This window comes from Elephas maximus, chromosome 17, assembly GCF_024166365.1.
Source record: "Elephas maximus indicus isolate mEleMax1 chromosome 17, mEleMax1 primary haplotype, whole genome shotgun sequence".
NCBI lineage: Eukaryota > Metazoa > Chordata > Mammalia > Proboscidea > Elephantidae > Elephas > Elephas maximus.
Window position 1 is genome coordinate 42,491,285 of NC_064835.1, and position 19,589 is coordinate 42,510,873.

At 51.9% G+C, this 19,589-nt stretch overlaps 1 protein-coding gene across 1 annotated transcript in view; it reads left to right on the forward strand.

Annotated features, from left to right (window-relative positions):
* Positions 1-17,146, forward strand: part of PSD4 (pleckstrin and Sec7 domain containing 4) — a 29,566-nt gene extending 12,420 nt beyond the window's left edge. Inside the window, exons 6-17 of the mRNA XM_049857022.1 lie at positions 2,153-2,329; positions 2,817-2,897; positions 3,055-3,167; positions 3,410-3,468; positions 3,727-3,816; positions 6,113-6,156; positions 6,566-6,726; positions 7,953-8,023; positions 8,136-8,299; positions 10,887-11,031; positions 11,259-11,402; positions 13,506-17,146. Of these exons, the coding sequence (XP_049712979.1) occupies positions 2,153-2,329; positions 2,817-2,897; positions 3,055-3,167; positions 3,410-3,468; positions 3,727-3,816; positions 6,113-6,156; positions 6,566-6,726; positions 7,953-8,023; positions 8,136-8,299; positions 10,887-11,031; positions 11,259-11,402; positions 13,506-13,763 (1,507 nt within the window). The 3' untranslated portion in view covers positions 13,764-17,146. The remainder of the gene's footprint in view (positions 1-2,152; positions 2,330-2,816; positions 2,898-3,054; positions 3,168-3,409; positions 3,469-3,726; positions 3,817-6,112; positions 6,157-6,565; positions 6,727-7,952; positions 8,024-8,135; positions 8,300-10,886; positions 11,032-11,258; positions 11,403-13,505) is intronic.
* The last annotated feature ends 2,443 nt before the right edge of the window (positions 17,147-19,589 follow it).

The window sequence follows — 19,589 nt, forward strand, 5'->3', positions numbered from 1 at the left end:
ATCAGGAGAGGAGGAAAAGAAGGTGTTCAGGGAACCTGACCAGGGACATGTGCCTAGAAAAATGGCAGCAGTGTTAGGAAGGTTTGGGGAGTGGAAGGTCAGAGCTTGTGACCATGGAAGTTACAGACGGCTTTGAATTTGAGGAGGTATCTGGAGAAATTCACTAAACAGCCTGGGGCCAGGGTGCTGGCTGGGCTTGCAGGGGAGCACTAAGGGGAATGTTTTGTCGGAACCCAGAGAATGTACCCCAGGGCCCATAGCAGGACTGAATAACCCTAGAATAGTGGCCAGAGATAGGAGTGGGCCAACTGGGAAACCAAACTTGATTTCTTTCTGCCCCAAGCTATTGTGTCAAGGCTGCAGTCCAGGGGGTCTCTACCCTGGGAAGGGGTTTTATTATCTGGTTGCCCGGATAGGGGTATTGAGGAAACCAGGAGGAACCAGGAGAGGTTCAGGCCGTGTACCTAATGTGCAGTACCTAAGGGCTAACCCCTCCCATCTCACCATCCTTGGGTGATGGTGACCCAGCATCGGTCTGCACCAGAAGCCAAGGCACCATCTCTCTCATACACCTAGAAAGCTGTGCTGTCCCTGGAGATGTTCAGACAGAGGCCTGGTAACGAGAGGAGACTCTGAGAATCTGGAGAGGGTGACATTCATTATACCAAAAATTAAAGTTAATCCAACTTAAAACGAGTAAATCCGCCTAAAGTGAGAACCATACTTTCATAATAAATAATGAAAAAAGCTTTAATCAGGGTTGTTGTTGTTGTTAGGTGCCGCCGAGTTGATTCTGACTCATAGTAACCCAGTAGGACAGAGTAGAACTGTCCCATAGGATTTCCCAGGCTGTAATATTTACGGATTGATTGCCTGGCCTTTTTCCCACGGAGCTACTGGGTGGGTTTCAAATGCTGACCTTTCGGTTAGCAGCTGAGCACTTAGCAATTGTGCCACCAGGGACCCTTCTTACAGCATCACTTTTGTGGACTTCATGAAATTCTACATTTTGTTTTGCAAGATTTGTATTTTCACTTTTCATTTCGTTTTCATTATGTTTGCCCTGCACTGTTGGATGTTTATGAGCCTAGGTAAGCAGTGAGAGGTTATCAGCAAAGACCATGGACCCAGTCAGTGGGCAGAGATGGACATTCGCGTTAAGGGGGGAGGGCTGTTCATCTGAAATCTAATTTTATAAGTGGTCAGTTTATTAGTGAATATTTTCGTATTTTGGTGACTTTTGCTTGCCTGCACAATTCCCATAACTGTGGTAACTTGAATAATGAGTATTCAAGTAACTAGGATACCCCAGACCCGATTGTGATGTTGCAGGGGAAACAGAAGAGTCAGGTAGAGGTTGGACTTAGTGAATTGTGAGATTCTGAGTGTTTTCTCAGTCTGCTGGGGGTTCCCTGAGCCTGTTGACAGTCATAATTGGTTACCATCCAAACCCCTCATGGTAAAGGAGTTACTTTACCACACAGCTACTAGATAAGGGATGTGAAAGGTTGGAACCCCCCTCTCTGCTCCCCCAGCTGTCCCCATTCCTCAGGCCAGTCTAACTTCCTGTTCTTGGCCCCATCTTACACCTTTCTTAGCTCCAGGCCTAGGAGTAGAAACTGGAGCTGGTGGGAGGTGGGAGGTGGTGAAAGGGGTCAAAGAGGCGATAAGAGGATGGCAGGATAGGTGGGGGAGATGAACAAATGGCCTGCTGAGGTTTGGGTAGATGATCCCACCCCATTTCGGGTGAGATTCAACACCAATTTAGGTCTCCAGAAGGCTGATGCATCTCCCATCTGAGGTGAAATAAGCTCGGAACACCCTTGGGGCTTACCTGAGGAAGTGCTGAGTACCAAGCTTGGCTTCAAACCTTACCGGCCTTGGATGAATCGCTTCCCACTTTGGGTTCGCCTGGTTCTCAGCCCAGGCCAGGTCCTGATTCTACCTTTTCTCTGGGGAGGCTCTGGGCCCAGCTCTTCCCCTACCTTTCAAGGCCTTGAGCTCCAGTTCTGACCCTGAGCTCTGGGCGTGGACTCTGGGATGCCCTTCCATGATTGACCTGCAAAGACACTCGACCCAGAACCCCCTGGTGTCTAGCCTAAGTGGTATTGGCAACCTGTGGGAGTCTGAGAACACCAATGGCATCTTCTAGGCTTCCTGAGAACCCCATGCCCCAAGAACAGTCCCCAGAGGAAGGCCAGAGGCCACAGGCTGGAGACAAGCTGGCTAATGGCGTCAGGACCGACAAGGTGGCCTGGAACTTGGCCTCACGCCTCTATCGTCTAGAGGGTTACCGAAAGTCTGAAGTGGCTGCCTACCTGCAGAAGAAGTAAGGGTCCTTGAGCCTGAGTGAGGCTGGAGGTTGAGGCAGGACAGGAAGGGGCTGCAGTGAGCTCCTCCACTGGCCGCCCTCCCCTGCCTCATCTCCCTCCAGCCCCCTCACCGACTGCTCTCCCCAGTATTCTTGCCTACTCCCTCCCCATCCTCATCCCTTTCCTCCTCGATCCCTCACCACCCCTGCTTCTTTTCCTCAGCCACGCCCTATTACCTCTTCTTTGCACCCCTGGTCCTTGCTGATGGCCACTGGACCCTGCCACCTTAGCCACCTCAGACTCCTCATGTCCCTCCCACTCAATACTGGACCCTGGCTGCCCCCTTACCCTCTTGGGACCCAGGACCCAGCTGGCTATGCTTTTCCCTTGCCCAGTCTGCCCCGTCAGACCCCATGATGTGTGCAGGCCCTGGGGGCCCCTTTGCACCTGTGCCCTGCAACCCAGGTCCCTGGCTTCAGGCTTCATGCCCTTTCTCCTCTGCAGCAATGACTTCAGCAGGGCTGTGGCTGAGGAGTACTTGTCCTTCTTTCAGTTTGGAGGCCAGAGCCTGGACCGTGCCCTTCGGTAATGCCTTTGGGCCATCGCTGGGGAGGCTGTGGGGAGGAACGGCTGCAGGGCAGTGGCAACAGGCCTGAGGCTGGGACCCGATTAGGTCCTAGATCCTGGGGCCTGCAGGGCCCTCTCAGCCTGGGCTCTGCTTGACTTTGGCCCTCCTCGTCAGGGGCTTCCTCCAGGCCCTGGTGCTCAGCGGAGAGACTCAGGAGCGGGAGCGAATCCTCTACCAGTTCTCAAAGCGCTTTCACTACTGCAATCCTGGGGTCTTCTCCTCAGTAGGTAGGGAGGGGCCAGCTCTGGGTGAAGGGTGGGGGCTTTGGGGTGCCTGGGAGAAGGATGGCACAAAAGTAGTCCCCCATGTCTGCTCAGGCTTTCACTGGTAGTTCAGTGGTGGTGGTGTTGGTGTGTTGTGGGTGGGGGAAGCGGAAGCGTTCTGGGGTCACCCAGCCAAGTGCTGCAAAGGGAGAGCAGCAGTCCTGATTCCAAACAAGCTTCTTCTCCTCTGGCCTCCCGTGGGACAGATTCTGTGCACACCTTGACCTGTGCGATCATGCTCCTTAACACGGACCTGCATGGACAGGTAAGAACGTGGGGAGAGTGACTGTGGAAACTGAGGCAGGGGCTGCGGGGGCCTGGGAGTCTCCAAGGGTAGCTGTAGGAGGTGAGTTGAGAGTGCATGGGTAGGGGTGAGGGGAAGAGAAGACCAGAGGCCTGGGAGGGGATCAGGGAAGGGCCCTGGGGGTGTGGGTGTGGGGAATGGGCAAAGGCTTCTGAGGGGCTGGGGGTTTATAGGGTTGGGGTGTGGTGTGACAGCTGCCCCTTCTCTCCGTGGCCACAGAACATTGGGAAAAGCATGAGCTGCCAAGAATTCATCACCAACCTGAACGGCCTGCGAGATGGTGGAAACTTCTCCAAGGGGCTGCTGAAGGTATGGTGGAGTTCAGGACCCTGGGCTCCCTGTTGGGGGTCTGGAGCCTTAGTTCCTTGTCCCCAGGGGATTGCTGAGCTCTGGCCTGGCTGTGCCAAAATGTCCTGGAGAGAATGTTGTTGTTGTACCTGCTGCGGAGTTGGTCCCCAACTCAGGGTGACCCCATGCACAATGGAACAAAATGCTGCCTGGTCCTGGGCCATTCCCATGGTTGGGTGAGGACTGTACTGTTGTGATCCATAAGGTTTTCACTGATTTTTGGAAGTAGGTCACCAGGCCTTTCTTCCTAGTCCACATCTTAGTCTAGAAGCTCACCATCTTAACAACCTTCAAGTCTCCACTGACAGATAGGTGGTGGCTGTACACGAGATGCACTGGCCTTGTTGAAAGGCTACTGAGAAGTGGTCCCTGGGTAGACGCCTCAGCCACTCCATGGAATTTGTTAGCAATGTGTATTCATGGGCCCTGCCCTGGACCTGCTGAACCAGAATCTCTGAGCTGGGGCCCTGGATCCACTGCAGGTGATTCTAAGGCTTGCTGAAGTCTAAGAAGCGCTGGCTTATTGGTTTTCTGAGTGAGCAAAGGGCAAAGCTTCAAGTGGAGCAAGTCTGGAGCTCAGACCTGGGAGCCTGGTGTTCCTGGGTCTGAATTCTTGTCTTGGCCACGTCTCCCTTGGCCAACTCTCGTTCCTCCTGGGGGTTGTGGCCATCTCACAGTGTTGCTGATGAGATTAAATAGTTTGTCAAATGCTCAGCACTGTCTGGACCACAGCATGCTCTGCATAAGCAATCAGATCATTTGTTCTTTCATCTATTTAAGAAAAACAAACCAGTTGCCTTTGAATTGATGCCGACTCCTGGTGCCCCCATGTGTGTCACTGTAGAACTGCACTCCACAGGGTTTCCAGTGGCTGATTTCTTGGGATTAGATTCCTAGGCCTTTCTTCTGAGGTACCTATAGATGAACTCCAACCTCCAACCTTTCAGTTAGCAGCCAAGTGCACTAACCATTTGTACCATCCAGGGAACATTTATTGAACAGCTACTTTGTGCCAGGCAGCTTGCTAGGTGCTGTGAAGGCCACAAAGCAAGGAAAATACATCTACATCAATACTCTTATATCATTTCAAAGTCATAGCACATCGTCCATCTGTTCATTTATTCATCGCACATCTACTGCTGGGGACGGTGAGCCAGTTCCTTCTCCGTCAGGTCCATCAGGGCAGGATGGTAAGTGGGTAACACATTTTCCTTCAAGATAACTGCAGGTAGCCCCCGACTTATAACCGGGTTCTCTTCTAACAGATGACCCCATCCTAAGTCAGTTCTAACATAAGTCGAATACCTCAATTTTTTTTTTTTTTTAGGTTTTACTGCTATTGCCTTTTATTACCAGTATCTTTGTAAATCTGATCTTTATTTGTCTTTGGGGGTTGTAAACATTACATATAAACTTACAGATATATTTTAATACATACCTACATACATAAAAAATACACAAATCGTAAAAACTTACTCTGAAGGATGAAGAAGAGTTGGACAGCATTGGCATTTTGACAGTTGAAGTAGTAACTCCACTTGTGGAAGGTTCTAGATCATCTGGATTACCCCCGGGAATGGGGATGGCGTTTCTAGTCAGAAAATTAGTGAGAGTTGTCTGTATGGTCCTTTTCTTTTTTTCTTCATATAATTCCTGGTAACATCTCACCACTTCCCGAACCTGCCTGTTGACTTTAGCAAAGCAATCAGCATTTGGATCCATGTTTTCAAGCAACTGAAGCCCCTGATTTAGTTTAGAAAACTAAATCTATACGACAGCGTTTTGAACAACACATCATAAAACTGAACATCTGTGAGGGAACGTCTGAGAATGATAACATCAGCAAATTACTCACAGCAGCCCTGTATGTAGTATATAGCATAGTACTAATGATAAGATGTACCAAAAACCAGATAGTCCTAAGCGTGGTTCGTCATAACTCAAATATGTTGTAAGTTAGGGACTACCTGTGGTTCAGGTCTCACTAAACTCGGGCAAGAGCTGGGGTTGTCTTGATCATCTTTATGTCTCCAGCCCCCAGCACAGTGCCTGGCACATGGCAGGTGCTCCATAAATAATTCGTTGCATGGATGGATTAACAGATGAGCTGGTTCCCTGGCTCAAGGCAGAAGGGCAGCTGTGTTTGGGGAGGTGTGGAGGAAGCAGGCTGCAGATATACCCCTGTTCTACCTCTCCCAAATAGAGAGGGCCCTACAGGCCCTAGGCTCAACTGCCCACCTGTGTGCTTCTATTCCAGGCCCTCTACTGGTCTATCCGGAGTGAGAAGCTCGAGTGGGCTGTGTAAGTGAGAGCCCTTCCCTTCCCCTTCTTGACCTCTTATGGTCCAGGTGAGAGTCCCATCTTTGGGCCTGTCTTCCCTCCCCCTGCCCACTTGGGAGTTGGAAAAGTTCAGGGTCCTGGACAGCGCTCCCAGCTGAGTGGGTCAGGGCCTGAAGCAGGACACTGGTCCAATCTCAGAGAAGGGTGGAGAATCCCAGGTAATACCTGGAGGAGCCAGAGGTCGCAATGGGGTGGGTATAGTTTTGAGTCAGGGAATTAATGGGTTGGCTTGAAGAGTTGATTTTTTGCGGGGAGCCCTGGGGTGTGGATCTCCAGCAAAAGAGGGGGCACTGAGGCCTGGGGAGACAATGGGCAGCTCCTGATGGTCTTTGCCTAGTCAGTCCTCCCAGCCTGATCCTCTCATGTCCAGGGATGAAGAAGATACAGCCAGACCTGAGAAGGCCATGCCATCTGCCCCAGCTGGCAAGATGGGCAGCCCCTTCCTCCAGCTGGCCCAGGACCCCACAGTGCCCACCTACAAGCAGGGCATCCTGGCTCGGAAGATGCATCATGATGTGGACGGCAAGAAGAGTGAGTGTCTGCTGCCCAGTGGCTGTGTGTGGGTGTCTGTGTGCAAGTGGACAGGACTGGCATGTGCACAGCAGGGGCTCTGCTCGGGGCTTGTGTGGCTGTGTGCATGGGGAGTGCAGAAAGACGGCACATGTCGAGTACAGGCAGCGTGCGTCCCTCCCTCAGCATGTACTGTGCACTGAACATAGGCCAAGTGCTGTGTCCATGGGGGGAGGGAGGCAGAGCAGAGATAAAACAGGTGGAGTTAGTCCCTGTCCTCAGAGCCTGTGGTGCAGCAGAAATCAGACAAGCACATCAGTGTCTACAATGAGAGATTGGGGGTTTGGAGGAGGGAAAGTTTTTGGGGGTGGGGTATGGGGGGAAGATTCTGGAAATGATGGTGTCCAAGCTGAACCTGGGAGGATACAAGGGTGTTGACATTTGAAATTGGGCAGAGGGCATCCCCCACAGAGAAAAGAGCAAACAAAGTTTGCTCAGAACATGGGGTGTGTCAAAGAGAATGAGGAGGTGGTTCTGAGCTTGGGCTCCTTCCGCAGGCAACTGGAGGTTTTGAGAAGGGCAGCAGCATGCCTGGAGCAGCGTTCTAGGTGTTAATCAGGACTCATGATACAGAGTAGACAGAATGGGGATGTGGCAGCTAGGAAGGGGATTAGCTGTCATCTGCGAGAAGCTACAGGGACATGAGCCAGGCCCTGGTGACGTGGCCACAGGGAATCAGGCCTTCTGTCAATGGAGCTTAGGGTTGAGAAGTAGGAATGGGTCCCCAATCAAGACCAGGGTAAAGGGCAGTGGAAAAGAAGCAGGTACAGGTGAGGGGCAACCCAGCAGTTGGTGCCCAGAGTAGGGTGCACAGGGATGCATGGCTCCCCTCAAGAAACCCCTCTGGATGGGCACACAACGGAGGAACTGTGCTTGTGGGTGTGTGTTTGCGTGTGGGGTTCTGGGTGCGTGTTTGGGGAGGGGGTGGTCTGTACGAATATCCGCGTTTGTACAAGCGCGATTGCCTGTATGTGGAGAGTCTGTGTACGTGTGTGATTGTATGAGCCCATGTAGGTACATGTATCTGTGATTGCATGTGGATAGGGTGCATCCTGGTGAGGGACTGGAGGTGGTGTTGGAAGGTGAGGACTCGGGGACCGTGTTTGCCCATGTGTTTGTCTGAGTGTGTGTCACTGTGTTTGAATGGGGGTATGGCCAGTTAGCTTTGTCTTCTGCTCCCGGAGCAGCACCTTGGGGCAAGCGCGGCTGGAAGATGTTCCACACCTTGCTGCGAGGGATGGTACTCTATTTCCTGAAGGTAGGAAGGGAGTGGACACCCATAATGGGGGAGAGTGGGGAACAGGGAAGGGCCAACTGTTGGGAGGGTGGGCACCTGATAACCTCCTCTGAGCCTCTGTGCCCTGTGGCAGGGAGAGGACCACTGTCCTGAGGGGGAGAGTTTGGTGGGGCAGATGGTGGACGAGCCTGTGGGGGTGCATCACTCGCTGGCGACCCCTGCCACCCATTACACCAAGAAGCCACACGTCTTCCAGCTGCGTACCGCTGATTGGCGCCTCTACCTCTTCCAGGCACCGTAAGTCCCTGGGGAGACAAGCAGCAAGGGCTCAGACCCTCCCTGCCCACTTAGCCTTCCTCTCCTCTGACTCCCAGCTCACACCTTTGTGTCTGCTGGCTCTGGCCATAGTGAGAGCTGCCATCCTTACCAAGAATACCTTAGAATGCTGCAGCTAGAAGAAGCCCTAATACCAGTTGGGTAGAGTCGATTCTGATTCATGTTGCTGTTGTTTGGTGCCATCGAGTCAGTTCCAACTCATAGCAACCCTATGTACAACAGAACTAGACAGTGCTCGTTATACTTTGTCTTCTCAAGCCACCCTTTGAAATCTTCTGTTCAGCTCTTTTACTTCATCATTTCTTCCATTCAATTTAGGTATTCTATGTTCAATAGCAAGTTTCAGAGTCTCTTCTTAAATTCATTTTAGTTTTTTCTTTCTTTCCCGCCTTTTCAATGACCTGTTGCTTTCTTTATGTATGATGTCCTTGATGTCATCCCACAACTTGTCTGGGCTTTGGTCATTAGTGTTTAGTGTGTCAAATCTATTTTTGAGATGTTCTTCAAATTCAGGTGGGATATACTCAAGGCCGTATTTTGGTTCTTCATGGTCTCGTTTTAATTTTCTCCAGCTTCAACTTGAACTCGTATATGAGCAATTGTTGACTGTTCTGCAGTCAACCCCTGGTCTTATTCTGATGATATCAAGCTTCTCCATCATCTCTTTTCATACCCATACCCCATTGCTGTTGAGTTGATTCTGACTCATAGTAAACCTGTAGGACAGAGCAGAACTGCCCCATAGGGTTTCCAAGGAGCACCTGGTGGATTCAAACTGCTGACCTTTTGGTTAACAGCTGAACTCCTAACCACTACACTACCAGGGTTTCCAATAGATGTAGTCGATCTGATTCCTGTGTATTCTATCTGATGACATCCTTGTGTATATTTGCTGTTTATGTTATTGAAAAAAGGTATTTCCAATGAATAGGTTGTTGGTCTTGCAAAATTCTATCACGCAGTCTCCGGCATCATTTCTGTTACCAAGGCCATTATTTTCCAACTACTGAGCCTTCCTTGTGTCCAACTTCTACATTCTAATCACCAGTAATTATCAATGCATCCTGATTGCATGTTTGATCAATTTCAGATTGTGCAAGTTGGTAAAACTCTTCAATTTCTTCATCTTTGGCATTAGTGGTTGGTGCTTAAATTTGAATAATAGTCGTATTAACTGGTCTTCCTTGTTGTTGTTGTTTGCCATCAAGGCGATTCCGACTCATAGTAACTCTATAGGACAGAGTAGAATTGCCCCGTAGGGTTTCCAAGGAGCAGCTGGTGGATTCGAACTGCCAGCCTTTCGGTTAGCAGCCTGAGCTCTTACCCACTTTGCCACCAGGGCTCTGGCCTTCCTTGTAGCATTGTACTTCAGGCTAGATCTTGAAATATTCTCCCTGATCATGAATGTGAAGCCACTACTCTTCAATTTTTCATTCCAGGCATGGGAGACCATATGATCTTCTGATTCAAAATGGCCAATACCAGTCTATTTCAGCTCCCAGTGCTTAGGATATCCATCTTTATGTGCTCCATTTCATTTCTGGTGACTTTCAATTTTCCTAGATTCATTCTTTGTACATTCTACACTCCAGTTACTAATGGATGTTTGCAGCGGTTTCTTCTCATTTTGAGTCATGCCACATCAGCAAGTGAAGGTCTCAAAAGCTTTGCTCCATCCACGTCATTAAGATCAACTCTACTTTGAGGAGGCAGCTCTTCCCCAGTCATATTCTGAGTGTCTTCCAAGCTTGGGGACTCATTGTCTGGTACTGTGTCAGACAGTGTTCCGCTGCTATTCATAAGGCCGGTTTTATCAGAAGTAAACCACCAGGTCCTTCATCCCAGTCAATCTTAGTCTGGAAACTCCGCTGAAGCTTGTCCACCATGGGTGACCCTGCGGGGATTTGAAATACTGATGGCATAGCTTCTAGCATCACAGCAACAGGCAAGCCATCACGGTACAACAAACTGACAGACGAGTGGTAGAATGACTGACTCATGGCAACCCCATACGTGTCAGAGTAGAACTGTGTTCTATAGGGTTTTTCATGGCTGATTTTTCAGAAAAAGATCTCCAGGTCTTTCTTCTGAGGTGTCTGTACGTGGACTCGAACCTCCAACTTTTTGGTTAGCTGCTGAGCGTGTTAACCATTTGCACCACCCAGGGACTCCTTGAGGAGGCTGTAGGGATAGCAGATATGAAGATACATGCCCCCTGTTCCTCTCCTCTGCCCTTGGCAGACTTTGCCAATGGACCAACCTGCCTCACCATTCTGAATAGAGGAAGCCACTAATAATGGATTGTTTTGGGCACTTAATATAAAATGTATTGCCTTCCGGCAAAATTCCTCATTGACAGATAAGAGAAACCCGCTGAGGTGAACCACCCTGCCTGTGGTAGAACTTCTGGTTTTTAGAGGGTCTGAGCTGGCCTGTGTCCTGAGGGCCTGGATGGCTCTGCAGTCCACAGGAGGTTGGGGAGTGGAGGAGGGGCAGGTGACAGGACCAACTCTGTGGCCCTGGGGACCCACGGCGCCCTCTGCCACAGCACTGCCAAGGAGATGAGTTCGTGGATCGCTCGCATCAATCTGGCTGCCGCCATGCACTCAGCACCGCCCTTCCCCGCAGCCGTGGGCTCCCAGCGCAGATTCGTGCGGCCCATTCTTCCGGTGGGCCCGGCACAGAGCTCCCTGGTACAACACCGGAAGGGGTCGGGGGTGGGGGGGTTTGCACACCGGGGCCAGGGAATGGGTGGGGCGGGGAGGGTTAAGGGGGACTTGCACATCTGGGCTCGGGATGGACGGGGCGAGGAAATAAAGGGGAGGTGGTTTGCAGAGCTGGGCCGGGGAACCGGCAGGGAGAGGGGGGCTGCCTGGCTACACTGACCCTTGGCACATGTCCCCACCGCCTCTGCTCCCAGGAAGAGCAACATCGATCCCACGAGAACTGCCTGGACGCTGCCTCCGATGACCTCCTGGATCTGCAGAGAAACTTACCCGAGCGGCGGGGTCGCAGCCGCGAGCTGGAAGACTACCGCTTGCGGAAGGAATATCTGGAGTACGAGGTGAGCGCCTGAGTCTCGCCGCTCGCCTGGGCCCTCTCCTGGCTCTGCGGCTGAGCCTCCCGGCCTCTCGGCTGGACCCTCTCCCGCCCTCTAGTGGCTGCGCCGGTTCTTGCAGCCTTCACTCCCCTCTGCGGACGCGCGGGGCGCGTGGAGGCGCTTCACTTGGGCCTGTGTGAGCTGTCTGCGTGCGTACGTGCGTGTGCACACACATGGGCGCACGTGTGCAGGCGTGTGCGTAGGTGTGTGTGCCCGTGTGCATGCAGCCTCTCACATTTTGTCCTGGAGGCCTAAGGCAGCTGTGTGTTTGGAAACAGAGGGGGCAAGTTATTTATTTTCTCCTAAGAGTTCAGCTTTTCACTGATCCTAAATTGAAAGACAAAAATTGTATTTGATCTGATTATTCCCCTTCATGTAGTTACCGTCTAAATAACAGAACAATCACATTCTAAATTCTAATTATAAGTAGTATAGGCTCAATGGTTAGCACTGTTTGGCTGCTAACTGAAAGATTGGCAAACCAGCCAGCTGCACTGCGAGAGAAGGACCTGAGTGTCTGCTCCTGTACTATTACAGCCTAGGACACCCTATGGGGCGGTTCACCTCTGTCACATGGGTGGTTAGGAGGCCAAAGTCGGCTCAGCGGCACCCAACAACTACCTAGGCACATTGCATGGACTGTCTTCTTTAATTATCACACAACTTGGCTAGGTACAATTATCCTCATAGTACAGAGGAGAAAATTGAGGCACAGAGAGGTTACACAGCTTGTCCAAGGTCACACAGAGGGTAGAGGAGCAGGAATTGAATCTGCACACGCTCAGCCACTACACCCTTCCACGCCTGATAAATTACACGCTACTCCAATTATGTATGTGCCTCAGTATGATGCTCACCAAGCAATGACCATCTTAGGATCTTGGCATCTCTGTGAGAGGTGCCAGCAGGGTTTATCTCCTACCTTCTAAAAACACACGTGAATTCTGTTTTGGCGTCACCTCAGCGTGCATTCAGCGACTCTGTGACTGAGTGCTCTCTTCAGGGGTCTTGGGCATCCTGTTGGGCAGGAGGGGTGGGTGCACTGCAGTGTGAGGACAGAGGAGATCAGAGGCCACCAGGGGCAGAGACCACGGAAGGGGCTGTCAGCATCCATTCCTGGCTCTGCCCACTGGCCTTCATGTGGCCCTTCTCCCTCCATTTCCTGGCCTTTCTTAAAGCTCCTTGTGTAGTCCTTGGGGTATTTGGTTGAATACATGGTTGTGAGCACACCACTTCCCAGAGGCCTTGAGGTATGGCCAAAGGGACCTGGATCAGCCCTCAGAAACCGGTCTTTCCCTGCCACTGACCAGCTGTGATGCTCCCTATGCCTCATCTTCCATCTTCATAAAACTGAGGCAGTGGTTCATGCCTGGCCAGCCTTACAGGGCCGTGATGAGTATCCAGTGGGATGAAGGGTGGGAGAGCACTTTGCAAACTGGGGACTGCCCCCTAAGGCTGCTGGTTACTGTTACCAAAGCCCTGCCCAGAGGCTGTAGGAGTGTTAGACCAGGGCAGTTAGCATCACCTGCTACAGATGCCAATTATGAAATATTCTTCAGACTGGAACCCTCGTGGCGCAGTGGTTAAGCATTCGGCCACTCATTGGAAACTCTGCAGAGGCAGTTCTACTCTGTCCTATAGGGTCTCTATGAGTTGGAATTGACTCAATAGCAGTGGGTTTGGTTTTGGTTTATTCAGACTCAATTAGGGTCCAGTACAGCTGAGAACTATTTATGTCTAGTGCTGCATAGACCGTAGGTACAGTGGGCTGCAGACCTTTTAGTGTCTTGGAGATACAGCATGTCATAGAGATGTTAGTTACAGCACTACAAGCTGTTGGTGATTGGAACAGGGCTGAGCTGATATCTGTTATAATAATACTAGACAGATAACTACAGTATTGTAATAGGTTACCATTGTGCTCTGTAAAGTCTGGTTGTTCAGGCGCCCTGGAGACATAAGCTGTTGGTCCAGGCCCTCTGCAGATGTGAGCTGACCCTCACGATGCCAGCTGCCTCCCTGCCTAGAGGCAGGTGGGTGCTAAGGGAGTGGGCCTGTGTGTTGCAGAAAACCCGCTATGAGACGTATGTGCAGCTGCTGGTGGCCCGTCTACGCTGCCCTGCTGAGGACTTGGACCTGTGGGAGGAGCAGCTGGGGAGGGAAGCTGGAGGCACCTGGGAGGCCAAGCCCAGCCTGAAGAAGTCCCACTCGAGCCCCTCCCTGCACCAGGATGAGGCCCCCACCACGGCCAAGGTGAAGCGTAACATCTCAGAGCGCAGAACCTACCGAAAGATCATCCCCAAACGGAACCGCAATCAGCCGTGAAGCTCCCACCACCTCTCAGATACTGGCCCTTGCTCTGGGGTAGACCTGAGGTGAAACCTGGAGGAGCCCTATTTCGATGAGCTCCTTCCCAGCTAGGAGGGGACCCATGTCCTCAGGTTCCCTGTGGAAGGACAACCCATCATTTCCCTGTGGTCCTCATCCCTCACTCGCTGGCGCTTTCCCAATACTGCTGGACCCTGTCCCCCGTGGAGCTTTTCAGCTGCCCCAGGCCCTGGTCACTCCTGAGGGAGGCTGAGGACTTGGCTCCACTTCCTGAGGTCTTCCCGTCTCACCCTCCAGCTTCCCTTCCTTAGGCAGAGTCCAGAGCTGTCCCTTTCCCAGGCCTGGTGAGGAGCTCAGCCCTTGTTTGGGAATCAGAGCACAGGTGGGTCCCCGGGCTCCTGGGAGATCATAGCTGCCTCAGAGACCCCTGGGAAGTCAAAACAGGAGAGCAGCAGCCCCGAGGACGGTGTTGCCTCAGGGACGAGGTGCCTGCTGGGGGAGGCCCAGGAGAGAGGACTCCCAGTAGACATCAACCAGCCCATCTTGCTAGAGCCTGCCCGCCAAAAGGGCTGCCTTGTGGGCAGGAGCAGGGACTTCAGCAAGCTCCAAGGCTCTGGGAGGCTGACCGTGGGGCCCGTGTCTTTGTCTCCTTCAGCTCTTCTTCCCCTACAATCATCCATGAACCCAGGCAGATGAGAGAGGCCCCAGCCTCACGTGCCCAATTGCTGATCAATAGAGCAGAGCTGCGGGCTGTGAGTGAGGGGCGGAAGGAGTGGGGGGCTTCTAGAGCTCTGTGGAGAGCCCTGGGGCCCTGGGAACAAGGGGCCTTTGTTTCCTCAGAGCAGAGAAAGAGGTTCTCCAGGTTCATACCCCTAGGGAGAGTGGTAAAAGCAGTAACAGTTGGGGGGAGGGGGTGTCCTCCCAGGCTGGAGCCACAGCTGAGATTTGTGAGGGATGGGGTGGAGGCCTGGGAGACCAGGTGAGGCCCTGGTCAGGCCTGGGATATCCCTGTGGTTCAGCAGGTCTGAGAAGACTCCTCCATGCCCCACTTGCCACACCCCACATCCCTAAAAGCCCCAATCCTGTGGGCACTAGACTTCCTTCTGTTCCCCATGTCTTTGTCTCCTTCTGGCCAGCTCATACCACCCCTCACCAGCTCACAGAGGGCTTAGCTGCCCTCCCCTGAGAAATCCCAGAGCACTGCCCTCTGGCTGTCTCCCAGCTGGGCCTATTCTCGGGGCAGGGGGGTGGGCGGGGGAGGTTCCGGAGATTCAAGGACTGGAGGCTCTGCTGTGGGAAGGAGGCTGGGCTGGAGGGAGCAGCCACCATTGTCTCTGTTCAGCCAAGTGTGCGACCAGGCTGTCCGCCAAGAGGGGGCCTCTCTGCTGCCTGTCGGCCACCTGCTGGCTGACACCCTGCCTCTCCAGGCTTTCTGCTGGCCAGCTCCTCCTTTCTGATGCTTGTTACCAGTCCCTCAGCTGGGGATCGGCCCCTGGGGCCATGCAGGGTCTCTGGCTGGGCCATGCACCCAATGGGTGCACAATAAATACAGGGTGACAAGGAAGAGGTGTGTGCAAGAGTGTGAGGAGGGGAGGGCCGGGCAGTTCTGGGTGATCAGGTCCATCTGGAGTGTGGTAGGCTGTTTTCTTCTTTGCCCCTGTGTGCGTATGGGTGTCTGCTTGTGCACCGGTGTGTGTGTGTACGCAGGACTCACATATTCATAGACTGTCAAAGCTGGAGGAGATGTCAGCATCCTTTATTCATCCATTCATTCACTTGCTGATTCATTCACTCATTTCACAAATATATGCAGCACTTTTGGTGGGCCAGTGCTGGGGGATTCCAAAATGAATTAGGAAAAGGCGGTCTTGCCCACTGGCTCCCAGCTGTCAGTCTAGAAATGCACTTTATCACGCAGGGGAAGCAGGCTGCAAATACATTCCCACCCCACTCCCAGGATTCTCATTCAGTAGGTCTGGGTCAGGGACAGATGTCTATTTTTGAAGCTCCTGGGGCAGCTCTGATGTAGTGGGAGTGAGAGTTACGGTGGAGTCCAATTATCTCATCTTACTGAGGTGAAAACTTAGCAACAGAAGCGTGTGGTTTGGCCAGGACGGATGCTTAGAAGAGAAATGGTCTTGAGTGGGTTACTTAACCTCACTGAACATGTATCCTTATTTCTGAAACTGGAATAAAAGGTGGAGGTTTGCTTGCATATATGTGTATGTGCGTGTGTGTGTGTGTGAGAGAGAGAGAGAGAGAGACGCTTTGATGCTCCTTTGTCTTGTAGAAAGGGCACCTCCCCTTTCACCTGGGCACATGAAACCTTCAGAGCCAGGGTGATGGTGGCTGCCTGGCCTCACCAATCAGTGTTGCCCAGGACCCTTGCCCTTTGTCTGGAGGGTCTTCCAAGGTGGAGATTGGGTTCCTGAGCTGCAGTTATGGCATGTGGCCACTTGGGGGAGGCCTTGCATCTTCCTAGCTGCCAGCAGGGAGGGTCTCCAGCTGCAGAGCTGGGCTCATTGGAAGGACAGGAAGTTAGTCTTTGTGTCCCTGTGTGATCACCAGGGAAACCCTGGTGGTGTCGTGGTTAAGAGCAGTTGAAAAAGGTCGGCAGTTCAAATCTGCCAGGTGCTCCTCGGAAACCATGTGGGGCAATTCTACTCTGTGCTATAGAGTCATTATGAGTTGGAAACGACTTTATGGAAATGTGTTTTTTTTTTTTTTGGTCATCACCAGAACCAGGACCTTCACTCCCTAAGCCCACAGTGGCCAGGCCAGGATTCTCACCATCTGGGGAAGTCTTTCTCAGACAAAAGGTTGGGACTCTGATATCTTTCTACAGGTGAAGAGGAAGAAAGAAGTTTTTGGAACCTTATAGGGTTAGCACAGAGCTCCCCACAGGATGGCTTCAGGTGACCCAAGAAAGTAAAAGCTAAGTGATCACCCAGCCCCAACCCCCAGGGTATAGGACAGATCAAACCAACACAGACCTACGTCACTTTCTTGCCCCCACCCCACCCTGTTTTCCCAGCTGTGTGGTGAGTTGTTCCAGCTCTTTGGAGGAGGAGGGGATAGGCAAAGGCTCTTGGTGATGAGCTCAGCTCAGTGAGGGTGGTTGAAGTTTGTCTTCAATGTCTTCCATCCTAGGGGAGCTCAGCCCCCAGGGCCCTGGGCCTGCTGTGGCCAGCGTGATAGCCCTGATAGACCTCTTCCCGGCTCTCATGGTCCTGCTTGTTCCAGCTTTCTGCTAATGGCTGTCCTGTCTGCTGTTTGTCAGACACCACAGAAGATCTGAGAAATCACTAAGGCCTGGGGCCTGGGGCCTTTCCTTTGGGAACTCGGAGTCTTCTGGGGATGGAAATAGCAAGTGGCATGTTGTAGGGGCTTGAAAGGAGCTGGGCTGAGGGTGGGGGAAGTGGGGAGGGGAAACATGGCTGGAAGGGTGGGCTGGTGTCGGATTATAAAGGGCCTTGAATGCAAGGCCAAGAATCTTATTTAGCTGACCACGAGTGTGGCTTTTTGTGAATGTACAGTGTGGCTGTCAAGCTGAGGAGTGACAGGCTCACGACTTGGGAGACAGCCTGAGTTTTGCTTCATGAAGGTGGAATGACTTGAGTGAGGCAGGCCAATGGGAAGGGTCAGAATATGGCCTGGAAACACTGTACTATTCGTACAATTTGTAAGTCAAAACTTATTTGGGGGGCAGCGGTGGTTCAGTGGGAAAATTCTCACCTTCCGGGGTTCCATTCCTGGCCAATGTACGTCACGTGCAGCCACCACCTGTCAGTGGAGACTTGCTATGATGAACAGATTTCAGGGGGGCTTCCAGACTAAGACAAACTAGGAAGAAAAGCCTGGTGATTCACTTCAGAAAATCAGCCAATGAAAACCTTATGGATCAGATGTGGTCTCCATGAACCAGGGACCAACTCAATGGCAGCTAGCAACAACAAACTTATTTCAAAATAAAAGATACAAAGGAAAGAGGGAAGAAAAACTATGACCTGGAACCTTGGGAGAGCCCTAAGGCAACGTGGAAGCCTGGAGATCGGGCCGGCCTCTCCCTCCTCCCCTGGCCTCCAGCCCCACCCGACGCGCATGCCCACATGTGTTTATGGGTTTGCTGAATGGCCGCAGAGCCACACTGTCTGGAGAACTCCTCACCACTGTTCCTCTGTCACCTCATTTGTCCCCAGCTTTTCTTGATGCCGTGTCCCATCCTCATCTGACAGTGGCTCACACCTTTGCCTGTCCTGTTCCACTTCCCTTCTCTGTAGCCTGGGATCAACCCTTCCCCTGTGCCCCCAGACCATCCCCTCTTCTCCTGCCTTTGTGGACCTCTGCCCCTCAGGGGACACATCTAGGCCTCTTCTCTACCCTCTCTATTATCTTGCCTCACACATACCTTCAGGTATCATCACCATGAGGAAAGAGAAAACTAAAAGCCTACTTCCTGTTGCTTCCTGTGGCTAAGACCTGTGTCCTTCTCTGTGATAAACTCACAGGATGTGTGGTCTTTGCCCACTGTTTCTCTTCCTCACCCGGCTCTCATTCACACCTGGCTTCCAGCCACCCCTTCCCGAAATGCCACCCCCAGGGGCACCAATGCCCCTCAGTTACTAAATCCAATGTCTTTTCTCAGCCTTCACTCCCCTTCACCTCTCAGTGACCTTTGGCCCTGCTGGGCACACAGCCTGCCCCAACCCTGCATCAAATCCCTGGTGCTCACCAAGCCCAACAGGACCTGACATTGACAACCAGGCCCTGCTTGGCCAATGTCCTTTTCTAACTATTTGACCTTGGGCCAGTTACTTAACTTCCTGTGCTTCAGTTTGCTTATCTATAAAATGGGGATAATAACAGTACTTACCTCACAGGGACCTTGTGAAGATTAAGTGAAATTATGCATGTAAACATCTGAGAACAATGCCCGGCACAGAAGGAAAACCTGGTGAGTTAGCTATTAATGTGGCCTTACCTCAGGCATCCTCCCCCTGCTTTTCTGGGTTCCAGCTCAGGTTCTGCCCTCAAGCACGCCAGTCCTGCTTTGATGCTAGGCCCCTGCACTTGGCTTTCTGAAAGTCTGCCTGGAAGTTGCAAGTAACAAATCTTAGCTCAAATGAGCTTTAGCAGGAAACGAAATTGACGGCTTCAATAACCGAACAGCCCACGTCCAGGTTCGGTGAGGCTTACTCTAGGGCTCCACACAGAGCCAAGATTCCATTTCTCTCTTGCCTTCCTGGGCTGTGTCTCCCAGGCTTAGGAGCTGGAGCAACCCTGATGGTACCAAGATGGCACTAGTAGCTCCTGAGACTCCCTTTTCCTGGCACAAACCTAGAAGACAGATATCTGCTTCCTGTAAGTTTCAAACTCTTGTCCAGAGTCCTGAATATCCTTGGGTGGCCTGCCTTGGCCATGCCTGAACCTATCACCAGGGCCAGTGCCTAAGGTAATGAGAGCCTGCCTTTGGAGAGATGGCATAGTAGAGATAATACCACCCAGAGCCTGGGAGCAGCAACCAAATGCTGAGAAATTTCAAGGACTACTAAGACAGGGAAAGGGTAAACCAACTAATTTCCAAATGACACCTCCTCCAAGAAGCCTTCCCTGAGTAATGCCTCCTCACCCCATTTTATTTCTATCACATCAAAATCTGTAACTTTTTACATTTGTTACTTTCTTTACTTCTTTGTTTGCTCTCAGTAGATCATAAGCTTCACAAAGGCGGGGAAGCAGGGATGTTTTCTGTTGTTTCCCCAGGGCCTGTGTAGGACTGACACCTAGGGTTGAAAGAATGCAAGTTTTGAAACTCTATTCCCT